This window comes from Pleurodeles waltl, chromosome 6, assembly GCF_031143425.1.
Source record: "Pleurodeles waltl isolate 20211129_DDA chromosome 6, aPleWal1.hap1.20221129, whole genome shotgun sequence".
Taxonomy (NCBI): domain Eukaryota; kingdom Metazoa; phylum Chordata; class Amphibia; order Caudata; family Salamandridae; genus Pleurodeles; species Pleurodeles waltl.
Window position 1 is genome coordinate 280,409,127 of NC_090445.1, and position 16,912 is coordinate 280,426,038.

General features: G+C 38.8%; 1 protein-coding gene across 1 annotated transcript in view; it reads right to left on the minus strand.

The window, feature by feature from the left end:
* Window positions 1–3,787: 3,787 nt before the first annotated feature.
* Window positions 3,788–16,912, minus strand: part of ZNF281 (zinc finger protein 281) — a 56,581-nt gene continuing 43,456 nt past the window's right edge. Inside the window, exons 4-6 of the mRNA XM_069238060.1 lie at window positions 16,722–16,805; window positions 14,577–14,695; window positions 3,788–6,685 (exon numbers count right to left, since the gene is read on the minus strand). Coding sequence (XP_069094161.1) covers window positions 5,045–6,685; window positions 14,577–14,695; window positions 16,722–16,805 — 1,844 coding nt within the window. The 3' untranslated portion in view covers window positions 3,788–5,044. The remainder of the gene's footprint in view (window positions 6,686–14,576; window positions 14,696–16,721; window positions 16,806–16,912) is intronic.

The following is a 16,912-nucleotide window of genomic DNA, read 5'->3' on the forward strand; positions in this document are numbered from 1 at the left end:
TTCCCATTGGGGCAGGTGATGGCGAATACTGCTGCCAACTGAATCGGACAGAGGGAATGGACTAGGAGAGTTTGCAGGCTGCAGCGGGGATAGGGGTGGACTGGGAAGACCTTTAGTTTCCTGTCCCATGCCCACATGGGATTCCGCGACCTGAGCCATGCAGTGGCTGAACAGCATGGGTGGCATGGTGGCTGGGTGGAGGACGCGACAAGGAGTCCCTTCTGTGACTATGAAAGGTCGACTGTTGGGGGCAAGGGGCAGCAGAAGGACCAAGGAACCGAGCCATAGCCCGGGAGTCCTTGAATCTCTCCAAGGCTGAATCCACCTCGTCTCCAAAGTGATGGGAGCCATCAAAGGGCATGTCCATTAGAGACTGTTGGGACATTTGATATACAGGCCCTGGGCACCTCTAGTGCACTCTACTAGGGAATAACTAGTAAATCAAAAATGCCAATCATGGATAATCAATCACCAATGCAATTTGGACAGAGAGAACTTGCACTTTAGCACTGGTAAAGTGCCCAGAGAATCAAAACCAACCAGAACAAATTGCAGCACAGGGTCCAAAAACAGGAGGTCAGAAGCAAAACGTACAAGGAAACCAAGCCATGAGCTGCCAGGTCTCATACCCATCTTAATAAGACTGTTCCATATTGTCCTCCTTCATTTGTCTCCTGGGCGGATTACAGAGTCTGGAGAGCCACACATAGCTGTTGCATGAACCACAGACACCATCTTCTGTCAAGATACAAACCAATACAGTGGCATTGGTTGCAATATCCATGCATGCAACTGTCAGGCACACATGAGACAGCCATGCAGACTACATCAAATGCATTATGCCGAAATTACACTTTCAACACTTCTTGTCAATGCAAGATTTGGCCAGAAAGTTCTCCCACTCTGTTTGGGTGGGTGTAAGCAGCCTGATACTGCCTCCTTTACTCTGTCATCTCCAGTAGCTGTGAACTATTCCCAGAAGCTGGGTTCCCCCAATATAAACACCTTCATATGATCCCACAGAGAGGCCTACACACAGAGGCACACTATCATCAGCCTTCTCCCTCCCAACCAACCCCGCCCCCTGCCCTCCCCACCCCCCCAAAACAGAGAAAACTAGGTGGTGATGTCCAAATGCAAAAGGAAAAAAGTGTGTTGCTTATTACATGCAGCATATATCAGGAAGCAAAGTTCCAACTACCTATCAGTTTCTAGTCCTACGACAAGGTACAGGGTAACCTTAAACTCTGCAGCTCTTCTATTAAAATGTTTATATTTTTTATATTTCTCTATTAAATAAAATTCATGATTGTGTGTGTTTTATGAATGCTTATTTCTGTACTTTTCGTGTATTGTTTTGCAGTTCAAATGATCAAAAATACATAGGCCAGGATCCCTGGCTTCCAGTAATGACTCAACAGGGGTCCTCAGATGTCTAAATGTTAAGAGCCACTGGTGTACAGCATATTCCAGCATAGAAATACACCACTATTTAATGAGCTTCTTTGCCTTCTCACAATATGGCTGTAGAATGAGATTGCAGTACTTTATTTCCTCCCACTATCATAACAGTGATTGAGGTTTGCAGGGTATTATTTAATTGTAGGCCCAATACTAGTCTTCACAGCTGCATTGATCTTCCTGCTCTCCTTCTTGCTAGGAGGGCCGTTCTCTGCATAAACACTATGAGCTATGTGAACTATAACTCATACTGGGAAAACATACCTCAATTTAGCTCTGTGGGACAGCCTTAAAATTCTGTTCAACCCTAATTGTTTGAGTGAATTTAGTAGACATCAGAACATAGGGAGGTATTAAATTATCTTTCTGTGACAGTAAGTTACAATCGTCAGTTTCCACAATTTAACGGTATGACCAGTCGTCGTCCTTGATTACTGAATGATACTATGACGTTTGCTCTGATGTGAGGTTTTTCCAGATTAGGTTTCTAAATGAGTGTTATCCATGGGAATCAATCTGATAAATAATTTGAGGCATCATCCTGTTTTCAATCTCCACCAAGTCCGTTCCAAATCATCCTGCTCGAAAGCCATGTCAGAATCAGTAGTAAATTCTGGAAGGAAGATAGCGTCTGGCTCCTGTATGTTGTCTTAACGCTTTTTAGAAGAGATAGGCTTAGAGGTCTTCTAATTTGGTTGCTACAAAGGTTGACAGCTTTTCTATGGATGTGCATGCCAGTTTGAGCATGTGTTTATTGGTCCAGAGACCAGGCAACACATGTTATAATATCCACCTTCATTAGTTGAGCTTTGCACAGATGAAACTTGTTTACATAGCTTTAGCTTTTCAGTGCTAATCATCTATCCAAGGCAGCCACAATAGAGTTTGACATTTAAGGGTTGCAAACTAAGCTTGAAGTTGATCATGCCCTTCTTAAAGTGGAATTCTCCAGGCACGGACATCGTGTTTCGAGATAAAGAATCCTTTCAGGTCTAACCTCTCTTCAGTGCCCAACTTTGATCCGGTAGGTTGTTCATTTCCGGGCACACATTTGTCCTTGTATTGTAACTTCCTTTAAGTCTGATGCACGATGCTTCTTAAGCAGTGGTGTTTATGTAGATCTTTTAGGTGTGATCTTAGGCCTAAGTATCGTAATTGGTGGTGCAGATGTTTTTTGGGTGTTCTTGAGAAATATACTGTACAGGATAGACCAGTCGATTTCTCTTTGTTCATATACATTTTTCTAGACAGTTCCATATCTATTCCTTCTTTGTCAGTTTCAGATTTCTTATGACCTCTTTTATGAATGACTGTTGCAGTGATAGTGCAGTTGTAGAGACCTGTGGTGCAATAATGGTCCAAGCACCTGCGCAGAATTGATGTTCTGCACCACATCTCTTTAGACGCTTAATATCGTTGTCTTCCATTTCAGATCCTATGTCCAGTCAAAGCACGCTAATGCAGCAATCTAGAAAAATTTAAATGGTGCATTGCCCATGTCAACCCCTCCAGTAAAAGTTCTTCTCACACAAACCATCTGCTGGATGTTTGAAAAAACAGACATGCAGGCAAAATCCATCTGCCAATCTTTCACAGTCCACGTTGATGCTCTGCACCTGCTTACAAGCTGTTTTCCATACAATGGCGCAGAATAATTTCTCCAAGTTTGCAGATTTTGGCCTGAATACTAGGTAACAGTTCCAACCAGGGGGGCATAAAATAGAGTTATTTTTTGTGTAGTCTGTATTCAAGTGCATTGTGGTTTTCTATTGACGATCACATCATTCAAAACATTCCTAAAACAGTTCAAACAAAAACAAATTAACATATTCCAAGCTTAACATTAGGTGGCAAAATTGCAGAGCATGTGGTCTACAAGCACTTTGCAAGTGGTTTTTGTGAGGGGAAAAAAAATACAGTATTAAGTGTGCCAGCATCCAGTGAATCGGTAGTGAAGAGGCTATTCTGGAAATACATAATCCCAATATCTCAAACATATTTTGCTTTGTAGGCCTACTAATATGATGAAGGAACCAAAGGCGCATTTAACACTAAAAATACAAAAACACTGTCTTGAAAGTTCATCATGAAAATGTACTAAGAAAATCTATTGTACTTCTTTGTCGGAATGCTTACCTCTACAGCACGAAATCCAAGTTCAATGCTCTAAAGGAAACAGGTCAAAAAACAAGTAAAGTGATTTATAGGCTTGCATCACTCAGGATGTAGCACCATGTGTCCTGCTGATACAACATTTGACAAAAAACTATGAATGGTTTATTGCTCAAACATCCAAAAAGAGTAAAAATTGTTTTTGAAACAGGTACAGTGTGTAAAATATATCCCTTAAAACTTTTATTATAACTTATTTACCAAAGTACTTTGCGTCGTTGTAAAATATTGCATGAGTGACTTATAAAAATGAAAACCAGTACAACATTATTTAAGCCATATTTGAATAGTGTTACAGGCTCTATAAATTGCATTATCAGTTCAGAATCAAAGGAGTCTTTTTGCACTTACTAGAACACACTGTGCCAACACAATGTGCTCGATTAAATCAAATGACCTTTTAAACAAAGTTTATTTTTAACACTTTCCCAACATTAAAGAAACGGAAGTACGGAATGTAAGCAAGACTCCATGCTACAAATAGGCATCATCTTCAAATTAATAGCAATGGCATCTATCATACTTGACAATGGTTTACTAGTTGAATAAGCACTACGGCAAAACACATACATGAACCAGCTAACGAGTAAAGTTGTCATTTCATGGCAAAGTAATAATTTTAAACACTGTTTTTTTTATAACAAAGTGTAACACATCTGCACAATGCCAATTACTTTATTCAGCTACAGTTGGATTGACGTCCCTGGCTTGTTTAGACAGTAACATGAGGTATATCAAAGTAAATCTGTACATACATTATTTGAACAAGTGTGCTACTAACATGTCAATATGCAGTATTAAAGCTATTTTTCTATCACTGGATGCAGGATCCAATAGAATATAGCCTTTACTTACGGACACTGGTGGTGCTTGGAAGACAAAAGAAAATTATTCAAGAGCCTTTAAATTTGTTGGGGTCTTAAGAGTACTTTAATTATCCAGTGACTCTAAGCTCTTCTAAATGTTTACTTAAATAAGTATTCCATTCACCTAAACATTTGTAAATCCATTAAAGTGAAGATATTTAAGAAAATACCTTATTTTAATATGCATTCCTGAGAGTAAACAAATTGTGGTAAACCTTAATCCAAGGATCAAAGGGGAGCAAGCGGTACTTTTATTTTAGTTTGTGGGCTATTCCCTGGCAATCTACATGCACGCCGTAGACTGCTTCACATTTATCAATAAAATGAAAAATGTCAGCCTTTTTATCAACCACTATCTTGATTAAAATTCATAATACAAATTGACCTAACATCACGCTAATTATATATTAACCTAACTAAATACAAAAATTGCATTGAAAGGGCATCAGTTACATTAATCTTAACACGATTGTGAAGAAATGTTCTAATGGCAGTGTCCTCAAATTAAAATAAACAATTAAAAGACATTCAGCTCCAAGGGACTTTTACCTGTAACTTTGGCTGGTTGATGTCTTTACTCTTGAATTACCTGACTCACTTACATCAGACAAGATATTTGTGTACCCTGAGAATTCAGCTACTGAAGTCCGTATTCGATGGTCCACCTCTGAGTTAGAGTTAGTGTTAAAGGCCAGTGGTACTCTATTGCCAGATTTAAACTGAGAACCAAATGCTTGTGCAAAATTTTCAATCTGGTAGGTTTCTCTAGATCCAATGTTTTTCTGATGATCAATCTGGTTGTCCAACTCTGGGGAATTAAGGTGGAAATTTGAAGATGATTCTAGATGTTTTGGTGGTTCCTTCTGATTGTTTAATTCCTGAGATGGGATTTGGTAGCCTGAAGAGGTCTCCAAGTTTTTCTGTGGGTCAATCTGATCTGCAAGCTCTTGAGAAGGTGTCAACTGCTGATGCGTGGACTCCAAAGGAGATAAAGAAAAACTGGGCTGTGCGCCTACCAGCATTCCAAAATGAGACTTTGGCAAAGTCGAAGGTAGTACAGAGGCAATGGAAGGGGTAAAACCACACTCTAGAGGGGATGTAGTGTATATCTGCTTGTCTGAAAACAAAGAATGATTAGACAAAGTTGAAGAGAGACTAACAAATTGTAAACTGTGTCCTAGAGGGAAACTAGTGCTATGGCTCGTTCGTTCTAAAGCTTGTTGGAGGTATTTGGAGTACTCGTATAACATGGTTGCTTTATCATTTTGATTCGAATGAGAGTCTGAGCATACATTTTCTTCTTGAACCAACTGCGAATGTTCTCCTGAGGGTGTTAAATCCACATGTTCACTTATAGCAAATGGAACCTCATTGTGGCTTTCTGATTTGTGAGTGTAGTGGTCCAACAGAGACTGCAGCACTTCATCAGGAATTCCTGATTTGTCCTGACAGGCCTTTATTTCAGTACTCAGAGCAGAAGAATCCATCAGCGCCAATGGGGTTTCACTGTCCATTACACCTGCAGACTGAATGACAGACTGTTGGGAGACCATGTGTCCTACATTTACAGAATAGGCACTATTACAGTTTGCAGCTTGTAAATATCTTCTTTTCTTCAAAAACTGCATGGCATCATCATAGTTACTGCTATGTTGGCCGTGTTTAGAATGTGCATTCTGAAGAAGACTGATGCTTTCTTCTCCTGAACTGGGTGTCAGCTCAAGAGAACTACTGGGTTTCGTAGAATGTTTTTGTCTAACCATGTCTGGCACAGCAGACATCAAATTATGTTCACTTTTATCAGCATTTTTTCGATTTACTTTTTTGAAAACCAACTTTGGCACTCTTGCGTGTGTCTCTTCTACACCCATTCCAACTAAGTCGCTACTGGAAGACACAACAGGAATCTCAACTGCATAATTTTGCATACTTGAATTGATTGGCAATTGTGGTTCATTCAATTTGATGCCAGATTTGTGTTCCTTGCTTTCAGTAGATTGACTTTTACATTTACTTTTTCTCCTTCCAGAAGAACTAGCATTTCCCTGAGATAACTCAAAATTACCGGACAAATTGTCTATACTGTTCGATGATCCAGGTTCCAAGTCTGCACCGGCTCCTCCTTTACATCCAGTTTCACCACAAGTTCGTTTGTGCTTCAACAATCTATCTGTTCTTGAAAAATACTGAAGACAAAAATATAACAGTTAGCTATTACGTTGTTTAACTGGATTCACATTACAAATGCACATATTCAAGATTTCTAAAACTTGTTGCCATACTGACAGAAATGCTGGTTACACAAAACAAGCACTGAAGGGTAACTATATCTGGGCTTTTCAAGTGTATTTTTTCCATGAATTGTGCTTCTGAGGCTTGCAAACACACATTCTTATGCAGGTGTCATGTTTCGACTGATCAAGTCAACTGCTGTCTAACAAGCAAAAAAAAAAACAGATAGGATGAAAAGTCCTGTCACAGCAGTGATCAAGGCCAATAACTGAAAACTTGTTGCATTTTAAACCTCTGCATTTGTCTGGCCATATAGTAACATGTCGAAGAAGATAAGAAAACACGTGTGATTGAAAGAATTAGAGTGAGTGTTTGTAAAAGTGTGAAAATTTAACTTGTAAAGGATAATTGTTGCAGTAAAAATGTGTCAGAGCAAACAGAAATTGTTATCTTTTGCACACTAGCAGAAAGCATGTAACTGCATTAAAATTACAAATACTGGATTTTTTTTTGCATTAGAACATCATCATTGTTACTGCATTGATATCCATATAAAATGTAACCCTACAAAGGCAGCATACGTCAAGAGGGTATTCGATATGCTATACACATTCTATTATCACCCTTTTAAGTTTCACTTTTTTTCAAGTGCTACCTTGAAACTATCTTGATTATGGAGCACTAGGTATGCAGCAAAAGTAGTTAATCACTAGGCTCTTCGAGTCCTGCTAGTGCCAGTGTTATGAAGACGCTGTCTTTTTCCAGCTGGTTTGTAATTTATTAGATAAGGTGAAGTATTCAATATCAAGACTTCTGCTTATCAGTACAGCCCCCAATCTCCAACTGACAAGCTATAGAACTTTGCCAGGCAGATGACTGAGCATTCGTCTCATAACCTAACAGTTCCATTTAAAGAGGTACACCTTTATAACAATATGTACATATAAACAATGCACGACTACAACAGCCAGCCTGAACAAGATTTGCTGAATTAGGGATGGTAACTTCTGTACTCCGCATAGGTTTCAGAAATCTGATGAAGCATGGCTACTCAAAGTGATCTAGCAGTGTCAATTCTGATGGTACACAAAAATTCACCCCTCAGGCCTTGGATATGGTGCAAATAATCGTGAACATAATATATGACTTCACTGGGATCTAAGTGGATAATCATCCTATAAGATTGATTGGTATTTCAAAATGTTGCAGTGAACGTTTCACGCCACACTCAAGGCTTTGACTAACTTCACTCGACAACAGTTTGAAGATGCAGGCAATTTTAGGCAGTCCTTTAACAATGCATTAATCTTTGGAGTAAAGGTGAGCTTTGCATCAAAAATAACTTTTTTTTTTTATTTCAGGAGTGTGGTTGGAAGTGATCCCAAATTGGAAGTGACCAAACTTAATCTTCACCTCGTCAATCATGGAGGAATTTAGTGTGATCTCATGTTATACTAAACTATCAAGTTTGGCATAATATACGTAGGTGATGGAGCCATAGTCTACCTGCAAACATTGGGCCTTTTATGAACTATTACCCTACACTGTCCGAGAAACCAGGCTTTTATTGCATTGTCTATTGCACTAGGACTTCTGGGTGGTTTTTAGAAGATTGGGTGGCCTTGACTGTCTTCATAAGACCAACCACACAAACTCCTTGACAAATGGAATACCATCTTAGGCTGCAATTAACTCTACTCCCACACTGATGAACTTAGTCTTTTCTATTTATTTTGAGGGGGCATTAAGGCAGATTTTGTATTACAATGCTTGTTTTACTTCCCATCTGTGTGCATGCCTTTGCCAACATGGTTACCGTCTTCCAACTTCTCACTTCTATTTTGCATGTGGCTCTTGCTTGATTGCTTGTTGAATTATTCAGGGAAAAATTATAATACTGTTTTGAAAAGCGATTTGGTGAAATGAGTTTTTTTTGGGTTGCACCAATCGTTTAGGCTCTGCAACAAGGAGGCCCAGATGCCATAGAGTACTGATTGAGATATTTATCATGTCCTGACACCCCAAACCAAAGGCTCTTCAACAAGTCAAACCCACTGAACCAAACAGGCCTACAAGCAACTTGTTAAGAGGCAGGCAATAAAATAAATAGGGTCCAATTGATAAAGGTACAGATACAATTAAGGAACATCCGAGTGCAAATTCATGCCACTCATATTTATTGATTCCCACTTAAATGCTACTAGCAGTTGGAACTTTCTGTTGTGCAAATTTTGTGAGAAGGCTGAATTGTATTTTTTTCAGAGCAAAAGAACCTGCCAAAGCGAGTGAACTTTAACAAACTTGCAATCTTTGGGATCTATAAGCATTTGTTTGGCATGTTCCCACCATGGTTTACTCTACTGAAGGGCAGAAGCAAGTTTTTATCCAGGGTGGAAATGGCTTGGGAACATGTCAAATGTGGAAGAGGTGCAATGATAAGATTACAAAGTGCAAACAGTTGCACATTTCAGGTCTGTGTTAGTTGCATGCTCCCAGGATTGCTTGTGGAAGTCAGTAATGTATGGAAACCATATGCATATCGGTAACAGTGCAAATGGTAAGAAAAACAAGCAATGGCATAGCCAATAGGTCTCTCCTTTTGGCCCTTATAGCGGTTTATATTATAATGCAAAGCATGACAGTTTATTTAGTTGTGTTGGCGGTGTGTTTTGCTTTAGGTATTGAATGGTTAATTTATAAGTTATACTGCTATTGAAACTGCATATTTTTCAGAAAGCTTAAAATAACAACAAACCTCAAAGCAAACGAGGCAAGCTTAAATTATGAAATGTCATCCCAAAAGCTCCTTTTAATCGGAAGGCAATCCAGTTTATAAACCACAAGTATTCTCTAAGTAACTGACTCAATCCCAGCCCTTCCACTACATTCTAAACAAAGAATGCTCAAACAACAAGATTTTGATTTTACCTTCAGCAAACTTAGGTAATGACATACCGAAGTTAAAAGTAAACGGAGTGCTTTCTTTAGAAAGCTAGTAGGCAGTGCTTAATTTGTAAATAAAAATGTGCCGGTGCTCCAAGCTCTCCTTTGAAACACGCAGCAGCTGCAATATATTGCGCAAGGACAGAATACTGAGGCAGCATAATCCCAAAGAGGGGTCTCTTTAATCCATTTACAACAACTCCCTGCTCCTCCACCTCACTCTTACACTGTTTTCTTCCGAAGGCTGGAAGGGCTGGGGGGGGGGGGGGGGGGGGGAGTGAGGGGTTGAGTCACTCAAAAAATAATTTCAAACATACAAATGACCAGTTACAGTAAAGCAGCTACTCTTATAGGGCGTGCATTAAATAAAATAAACTGTAAATAACTGACAGTCCCAATCCTACCAGACTTTCTAAACCAAAGCACAATCAAAGATCAAATAGAATGAACACAACAGGTCTTGCAGACAGCGCTGAGCGCTGCCTAGGCTCAACCTAAAAATAGGACGTGAATCTTTGATGAGTATATTACTTTTGTCAATCTGTAGCTTTTAGGCAGCAATAAAAAAGTCAAGTGACTCTTGTGATTGTGATTCTGCTACAAAAGCATCTGACTTTTGTCTAGTGGCAGTTTTGATGCCATAAAATAGAGCAGAAGGTTTATATGCCTACTGCAAAGATCAAATCTGTATTTTATGTAAATAGCTGAGTACATTAGTAAAGTCAGCCATTACCTACGCTATAATACAAAATGAAATATATGTGCAAGGGGGATATAGAGAGATGAAGGGCACTTTTGCTGGGTGGTAGTGAGGGAATCCGAGGAGGAGGTGGTCCTGGGAGCACCAATGATTGTTGGACTGGGTGCGAGAGGCGCTAAACACTGACAATTGGTATGCAACAAGGTGAAGTAATAATGGGTCTTTTTTTTTTTTTTTTTTAGTGTCTTGGGTGAACGTGCTGATTGAGGAAAGAAGCAAAGTTAAGGTGACTGTTGCACACATCTCACACACACACCCATCAGCAATTTTGTGACGGTCTACGTAGGGTAGTCTTTTAGAGCGACAATTTAGTTAGTAGCAGAGATGGCGTCTTCTTGGATGAGTGCTGCTCAAGTCCTAACTCGGGTTATAGAGAGGACAGCACTGATGTAGGATCAGAGACTGAGACAGCAGATACTGAGACAACATCTGAGGGATAGGACAATGGTGGCTCAGGACTGTTTTTCCAACAACTCCTCTTTCCAGTGATTCGGAGGGAGGTGATGAGGACAGTTCTGCTGTCCCTTCGCAAGAACAGTCTGTGCAGCGGGACAATAGCAGGTTAGCCCAACCGAGAGAGCAGGTGCATGTGCTCTCTTGGGAGCTCCCCAATTTAGTTCAGCCCCAGTTTCCACCGGCCAAATCGTATTGTGGAGACATCAAAATTATCTATCACAAAACAACCTGGTTTTGTAAGGCAGGCACCTGCATTTTTGGTCCCGGGCTCGGCAGCCATATAGGGAAACCTACCAAACACAGACATTTCTGGAAACTAGACACCAGGGGGGAGTCCGCAGAGGTGTGACTTGTGTGGTTTCCACAAAAGGTTTCTTACCAGAATACCCTGCAAAGGTGAAATGATAAATAAAAACTATTTTTTTCTTGCATTTCTGTCACACAAACTACAGGAATATGCTGGGATCCACAAAATTCCTACCACCCAGTGTTTCCCCACCTGTCCTGATAAAAACGCTACCCCACTTTAGTGCCTGTACATCGTGCCTGCGTCAGGAATGGATCACCCCTGGGTCAACAGTTGCCCTCATGTAAAGATTAACATTGACCATTGTGTGATCAATCTCCGACAGGCACTAGGCCTACCCATACAACTGAAGTTCCATTTTTATCTGGAGACTCAGGGAATGCTGGGTGGAGGGACTTTGCAGCACCAGAATCTGAGGGAAAAGTGTTTTTGGCCAGATTTTGAGCTTTCCAAAGGATTCTGGGTAACGGAACCTGGTGAGAGCCCCACAAGTCACCCCATCCTGGATTCTCCTAGGTGTCTAGTTGTCAAAAATGAACAGGTTTGGTAGGTTTCCCTAGGTGCCGACTGAGCTAGTGGCCAAAATCCACAGCTAGGCACTTCCAAAAAACACAGATTTCAATGTAAAAATGTGATGTGTCCATGCTGCGTTTCCTGTCACAGGCACTAGGCCTACCCACACAAGTGAGGTATAATTTTTATCTGGAGACTTGGGGGAACACAGAATAGCAGAACAAGTGTTACTGCCCCTTGACTTTCTCTACTTATTTTTTCCTTTCAAATGTACGACAGTGTGTAAAAAAGAAGTCTATTTGAGAAATGCCCTGTAATTCCGATGCTAGTATGGGGACCCCCGAATACAGAGATGTACAAATAACCACTGCTTCTCAACACCTTATCTTGTGCCTATTTTGGAAATACAAAGGTTTCTTTGATACCTATTTTTGACTCTATATATTTCACCAAATGAATTGCTGTATACCCAGTAAACAATGAAAATCCACTGCAAGGTGCAGCTCATTTATAGGAATTGGGTACCTAGGGTTTTTGATGAACCTACAAACCCTATATACCCCGCAACCAGAAGAGTCCAGCAGACATAATATATGGATTTCAAAAATCTGTCATAGCTGGAACAAGGTTTAGAAGAAAACGTGTACAAAATGGCTGTTTTTTTAACTTCAATTTCATTTTTTTTTATTTCAGCTGTTATTTTCTGTAGGAAAACCTTATAGGATCTACACAAATGACCCCTTTTTTAATTCAGAATTTTGTCTACATTTCAGAAATGTTTAGGTTTACAGGGTCCAGCATTGGTTTCGCACCCATTTCTGTCACTAACTGGAAGGAGACTAAAAGCACAAAAAAATAGTAAAAATGGAGTATGTCCCAGTAAAATGGCAAAATTATGTTAACAAATTTGGTTTTATGATTTAAGTATGCCTGTTCTTGAAAGCTGGGAAGTTGGTGATTTTAGCACTGCAAAGCTTCTGTTGATGTCATTTTCAGGGGGTGGTGGGGGGAGGCTTTCTTCTGCAGCCCTTTTCCCCCAATTTTCTGGGAAAAAAACAAACACTCATTTTTTTGGTGTATTTTGGTTAATTTCTTGGTCTCCTCCAGGGGAACCAACAATGTTGGGAAAAAAAAAAAAAGACACAGATTTGGCGTGGCTAGCTTATGTGGACAAAATGTTATGAAGGCCTAAGCGCAAACTACCCCAAATAGCCAAAAAAGGGCCCAGCAGCTAAGGGGTTAAGAATGATAAAACATCTAGTAAGATTTTTAAGCGATTGCTTGCGAAAGACCCTCTCTAATGTGAGAATATCAACAGAGGCCTAATTTTCTCTTTTTTTTTTTGTTTAAAAAACAAAACCAAGCTAACGCTTTGAAATACCATCACTTCCAACGCTACCTGTGAAGAGTGAGCTGCTCTTGACAAAGTGTGGTTCTGCTGTGATATTGTAGCAGTGACACCTGCACCCGACAGGCTGGGCATTCTCAGCATCCGTCTATTTTTGAAAGATATAAATAAAACACAGACACATGCTCTGCGACCCCATTCTTGGATACACCCTAAAGCTCTCATGTACACCTTACTCATACTGCATATAGCACAATTTAGGGAAAGGTATGGTCAAGTCAAAGCAGACTGCATGGAATTACACAACAGGGCCAGTAGGATCCCCCCCTCACCAATTTTGAGGGCAACTAAAAATCATTCAGTACATCACAACTCGATCAACTGTTTAATCATCGCCTGGGTGTGTGGACAGTAGTCATAGCAGTCAACCATGATACAATGAATACCACTTTAACCTCAATAGCTACTTCTCACAACATTGCAGCCACAACCACCTCAAAACTATAAACATTTGATTTTTCTATACTTTTAAGATGTCCACTGCACTGTGGTAAGCAGCATAGCAGCCATGTTTAAGGTGACATAAATATTCCTTCAAGCTATCCACTTATGGACTTTATCAAAGGTTGTTTTACTTTGTGACCAAATGAAAACTGTAAAACCAAAAATATGTTACTATGACAATACAATAAAACAAACATGAAGGGTGATTAGAGAAATGCTTTTCTGAAAAATAAATAGGGTGCACTACCTGAACAAAAAAGCCATATGCCTAAAAAATAAATGTCATACCAGTGAATACATCAAATGGCATACCCACACTCTGAATTACAAACTACACATGTTGCTTCTGAAATCTAGCAAAAGGAATGCCTGATCGTATCACCAAAACCCAATGTGAACATACATTTTGAATTTATATCCATATACAAAATGCAATTGCCTTGATGAAAAGGTTATGCAAGCAATGCAAAACAAAAGGAAAAAACGACAATAGCCAAATACTGAAGTGTGCTAAAAAAAAAAAACACACACAATGTGCTACTTATTTTAAATACTTTTTTAAAGTATTGATAATGTGTGGCCATCAAAAAAGCTAAAGCTGTTTGTATGGCTCTGAACAGCCTAATATTAAGCCCAGGCTAGATGATGCAAAACAATGTAGGGCAGAGGTCTTCAAACTGGGGGGCATCAAGTGATCCCAGGGGGGGCGCCAGACTCTTGCTAAAAGAAGCATTATACAGATAACAGGCCTTTGTTTTAAGCAGAAGCATGTTGTTGCATATTTAAAAAAAGGTAACAGTACTTAACTGCAATGTTTAAATAGGTCTAGACATATTTAAACATTGCCATCTTTATGAAATAATTGTCAAAAATTCTGAGGGGGGCCCGATGATTTTTATTTTTCAACTGGGGAAGACATTAAAAAGTTTGGAGACCACTGATGTAGGGGGTTCTTAGAAAGGAATAATATCAGAAAGTGATTTGTAGCCAACATCTAATATTTGTTTTTCTTACCTGTTGACAGGTATCACATTTATATGGCTTTTCTCCACTGTGTGTCCTCTTATGCCTCTCCATGTGATACTTCTGGATAAATTTCATATCACACTGATCGCAACAAAAAGGTTTTTCGCCTTGAAAAGATAACATGCATAAATGACTAATAATAAAACACTAGACAAAAGTAATAAGTTAAGATAAATACCCATTTGTTAAAATTCATTACTATCACAATGCTGCAGAGCCATGTTGATACTAGGTGTGACCCACAGATATTACCGCAATTACAGTTCATGGTAATGACTCGAAGGTATCCAAAAAGGTAATCTAAACTGGAATTGTGTGAGCAGCTGTATGTGCAAAAATAATGCATAATGGGGTGTACGTAAATTCCTTATCAATCCACATTAAAAAGGTACTCAGCACCTTGTTATATAAGGGTTATTTAAATAGCGTAGATAATACTCTCCCTCAGACTCCACATTAGGGAGAGTATATTTACAAAACTTACAAAGATCATTTGTTAAGTATGGGTTACTCCGAGTATTCAGATTTACAGGTTTTGAGATATACGGTTTCAGTATGTAAAATATCATAGTAATTTTTTTCAATACTTTGTTGTGCACAGGCTTCTGAAAGACCCATACTGCTAAAGATGGTGCTCAGTATGAGCCCTTTTATTTGTGTAGATTATTGGAGACAATCATGTGCTTTCTTATTGTCAAATCCCTACATCTGTGTTTAAGAACTCTAAGAAGGACCCAAAAGGTTTCTCGTCCAACATCATTCTCTGCACTGAATATTTACTACCTATGGGGCGTGAGAGGGGGTTTGACTGGGTGATGGCGAGTTATCCATGCACCAGGAATTGTGATCAGATGTTGTGACTGAATTTAACATACACAATATACATCTTGCAAACAGCCTCTGCAATGTTGCGGTCTTACTGACTTTTTTTATTTCATGCTACAAGCTCTCTAGTGAAGGTTCAGTGATCATTATTTTATTCCTGTATAAAGATATCACAACTTAAACTGCTGGAAAACGGAAATTGCTTCAGTTATGAATGTCTAACAAAATAGAACTATTTTTGGTTGCTTTATTTTGTTTTTACATTTCAGAAAATGTAGGGTTACATGACAAGGAATGGTATACATGGCATTTTATTTAATTTTCTAAGATAATGAAATAAGGATTGTGCTCCTATTTTATGCAAGATGTTTTCACCCTTTGCCCATGCTGTAATTGTTTTGTGAAGAATTAACAAGGTTCCTGGTAGGGACTAGTTATAATGTAAGAAAGAGTGCTATCAAAGGAATGGTGTAGAAGATCAATACTGCATGGCTCAAATTACCTTTGAGATGCTAACTACCAAATGAGGGAAATTTTAATTATTTCCAAGAATAAACGTGTTTATTTTCTTTTTTTAATTGTAAGTGTACCACACAAAGTTTTAACCTTTTCACAAACTATTCATCATAAATAGTAAATGTAGCCCGAATCGGCACCAGAATCTATCCCCAGAGACAATGCTAAATTACATTAAATAACTAAAATTTTATTTGCTCCAAGAAGCAAGCAATGTCACAATTAACATTTTTTTAAACAGAGTTGCTAAGATATACAGCATTTCTTTTATGATGAGGGTTTTAGAAAAGACCAAAATATGGATACAGTATTCTCTGTACACTTTACACATCTGGTTACGTAAAACACCAAGTTTATCAGTAGAACACGAGACGTAACAACTGTATATGAAGAATTAAGAAATTAAATAGAACAAAATACTCATGACATTAATTACTAGTAAACAATGAGGTTCACAAAGTAGAAATACACTGCCTATAAGCCAAGCCACATAGATAACAAGTTAAGTCACATCAATACCATTAAGGTGGGTTAAGTGGATTTCATTATGTGGAAAGGAATGACAATGGGTATGCATGTATTTTTTTCAAAGATCTAAAGACTAAAACTGATACTTTATTTTATTTGTAAGGTCAAACTACAGATACCCAACACATCTGAAACTCTGGGGCGAACTAAAATGGGTAACAGAAGAAACTATAAAGCTGTATGTTTGACTACTGTAAGAGGAGAAATAAAAACTGCAAGGCTAGTTAGAAGTCTTTCATGGTGTACAAAAATATGAGTACTCACCACTATGTATTTTTTCATGTCGCTGAAGCAAATACTTCTGAATAAAACTCATGTTACACTGGCTGCACTGAAAAGGCCTTTCACCTAAAAAAAAGATGGTACGGAATAAACATCATGAACAAATGGCATTCAAACCATACATTCAGGTAAGATCTTTGTTTATTATGCCACGAGGGAACAGGGCAAATTCC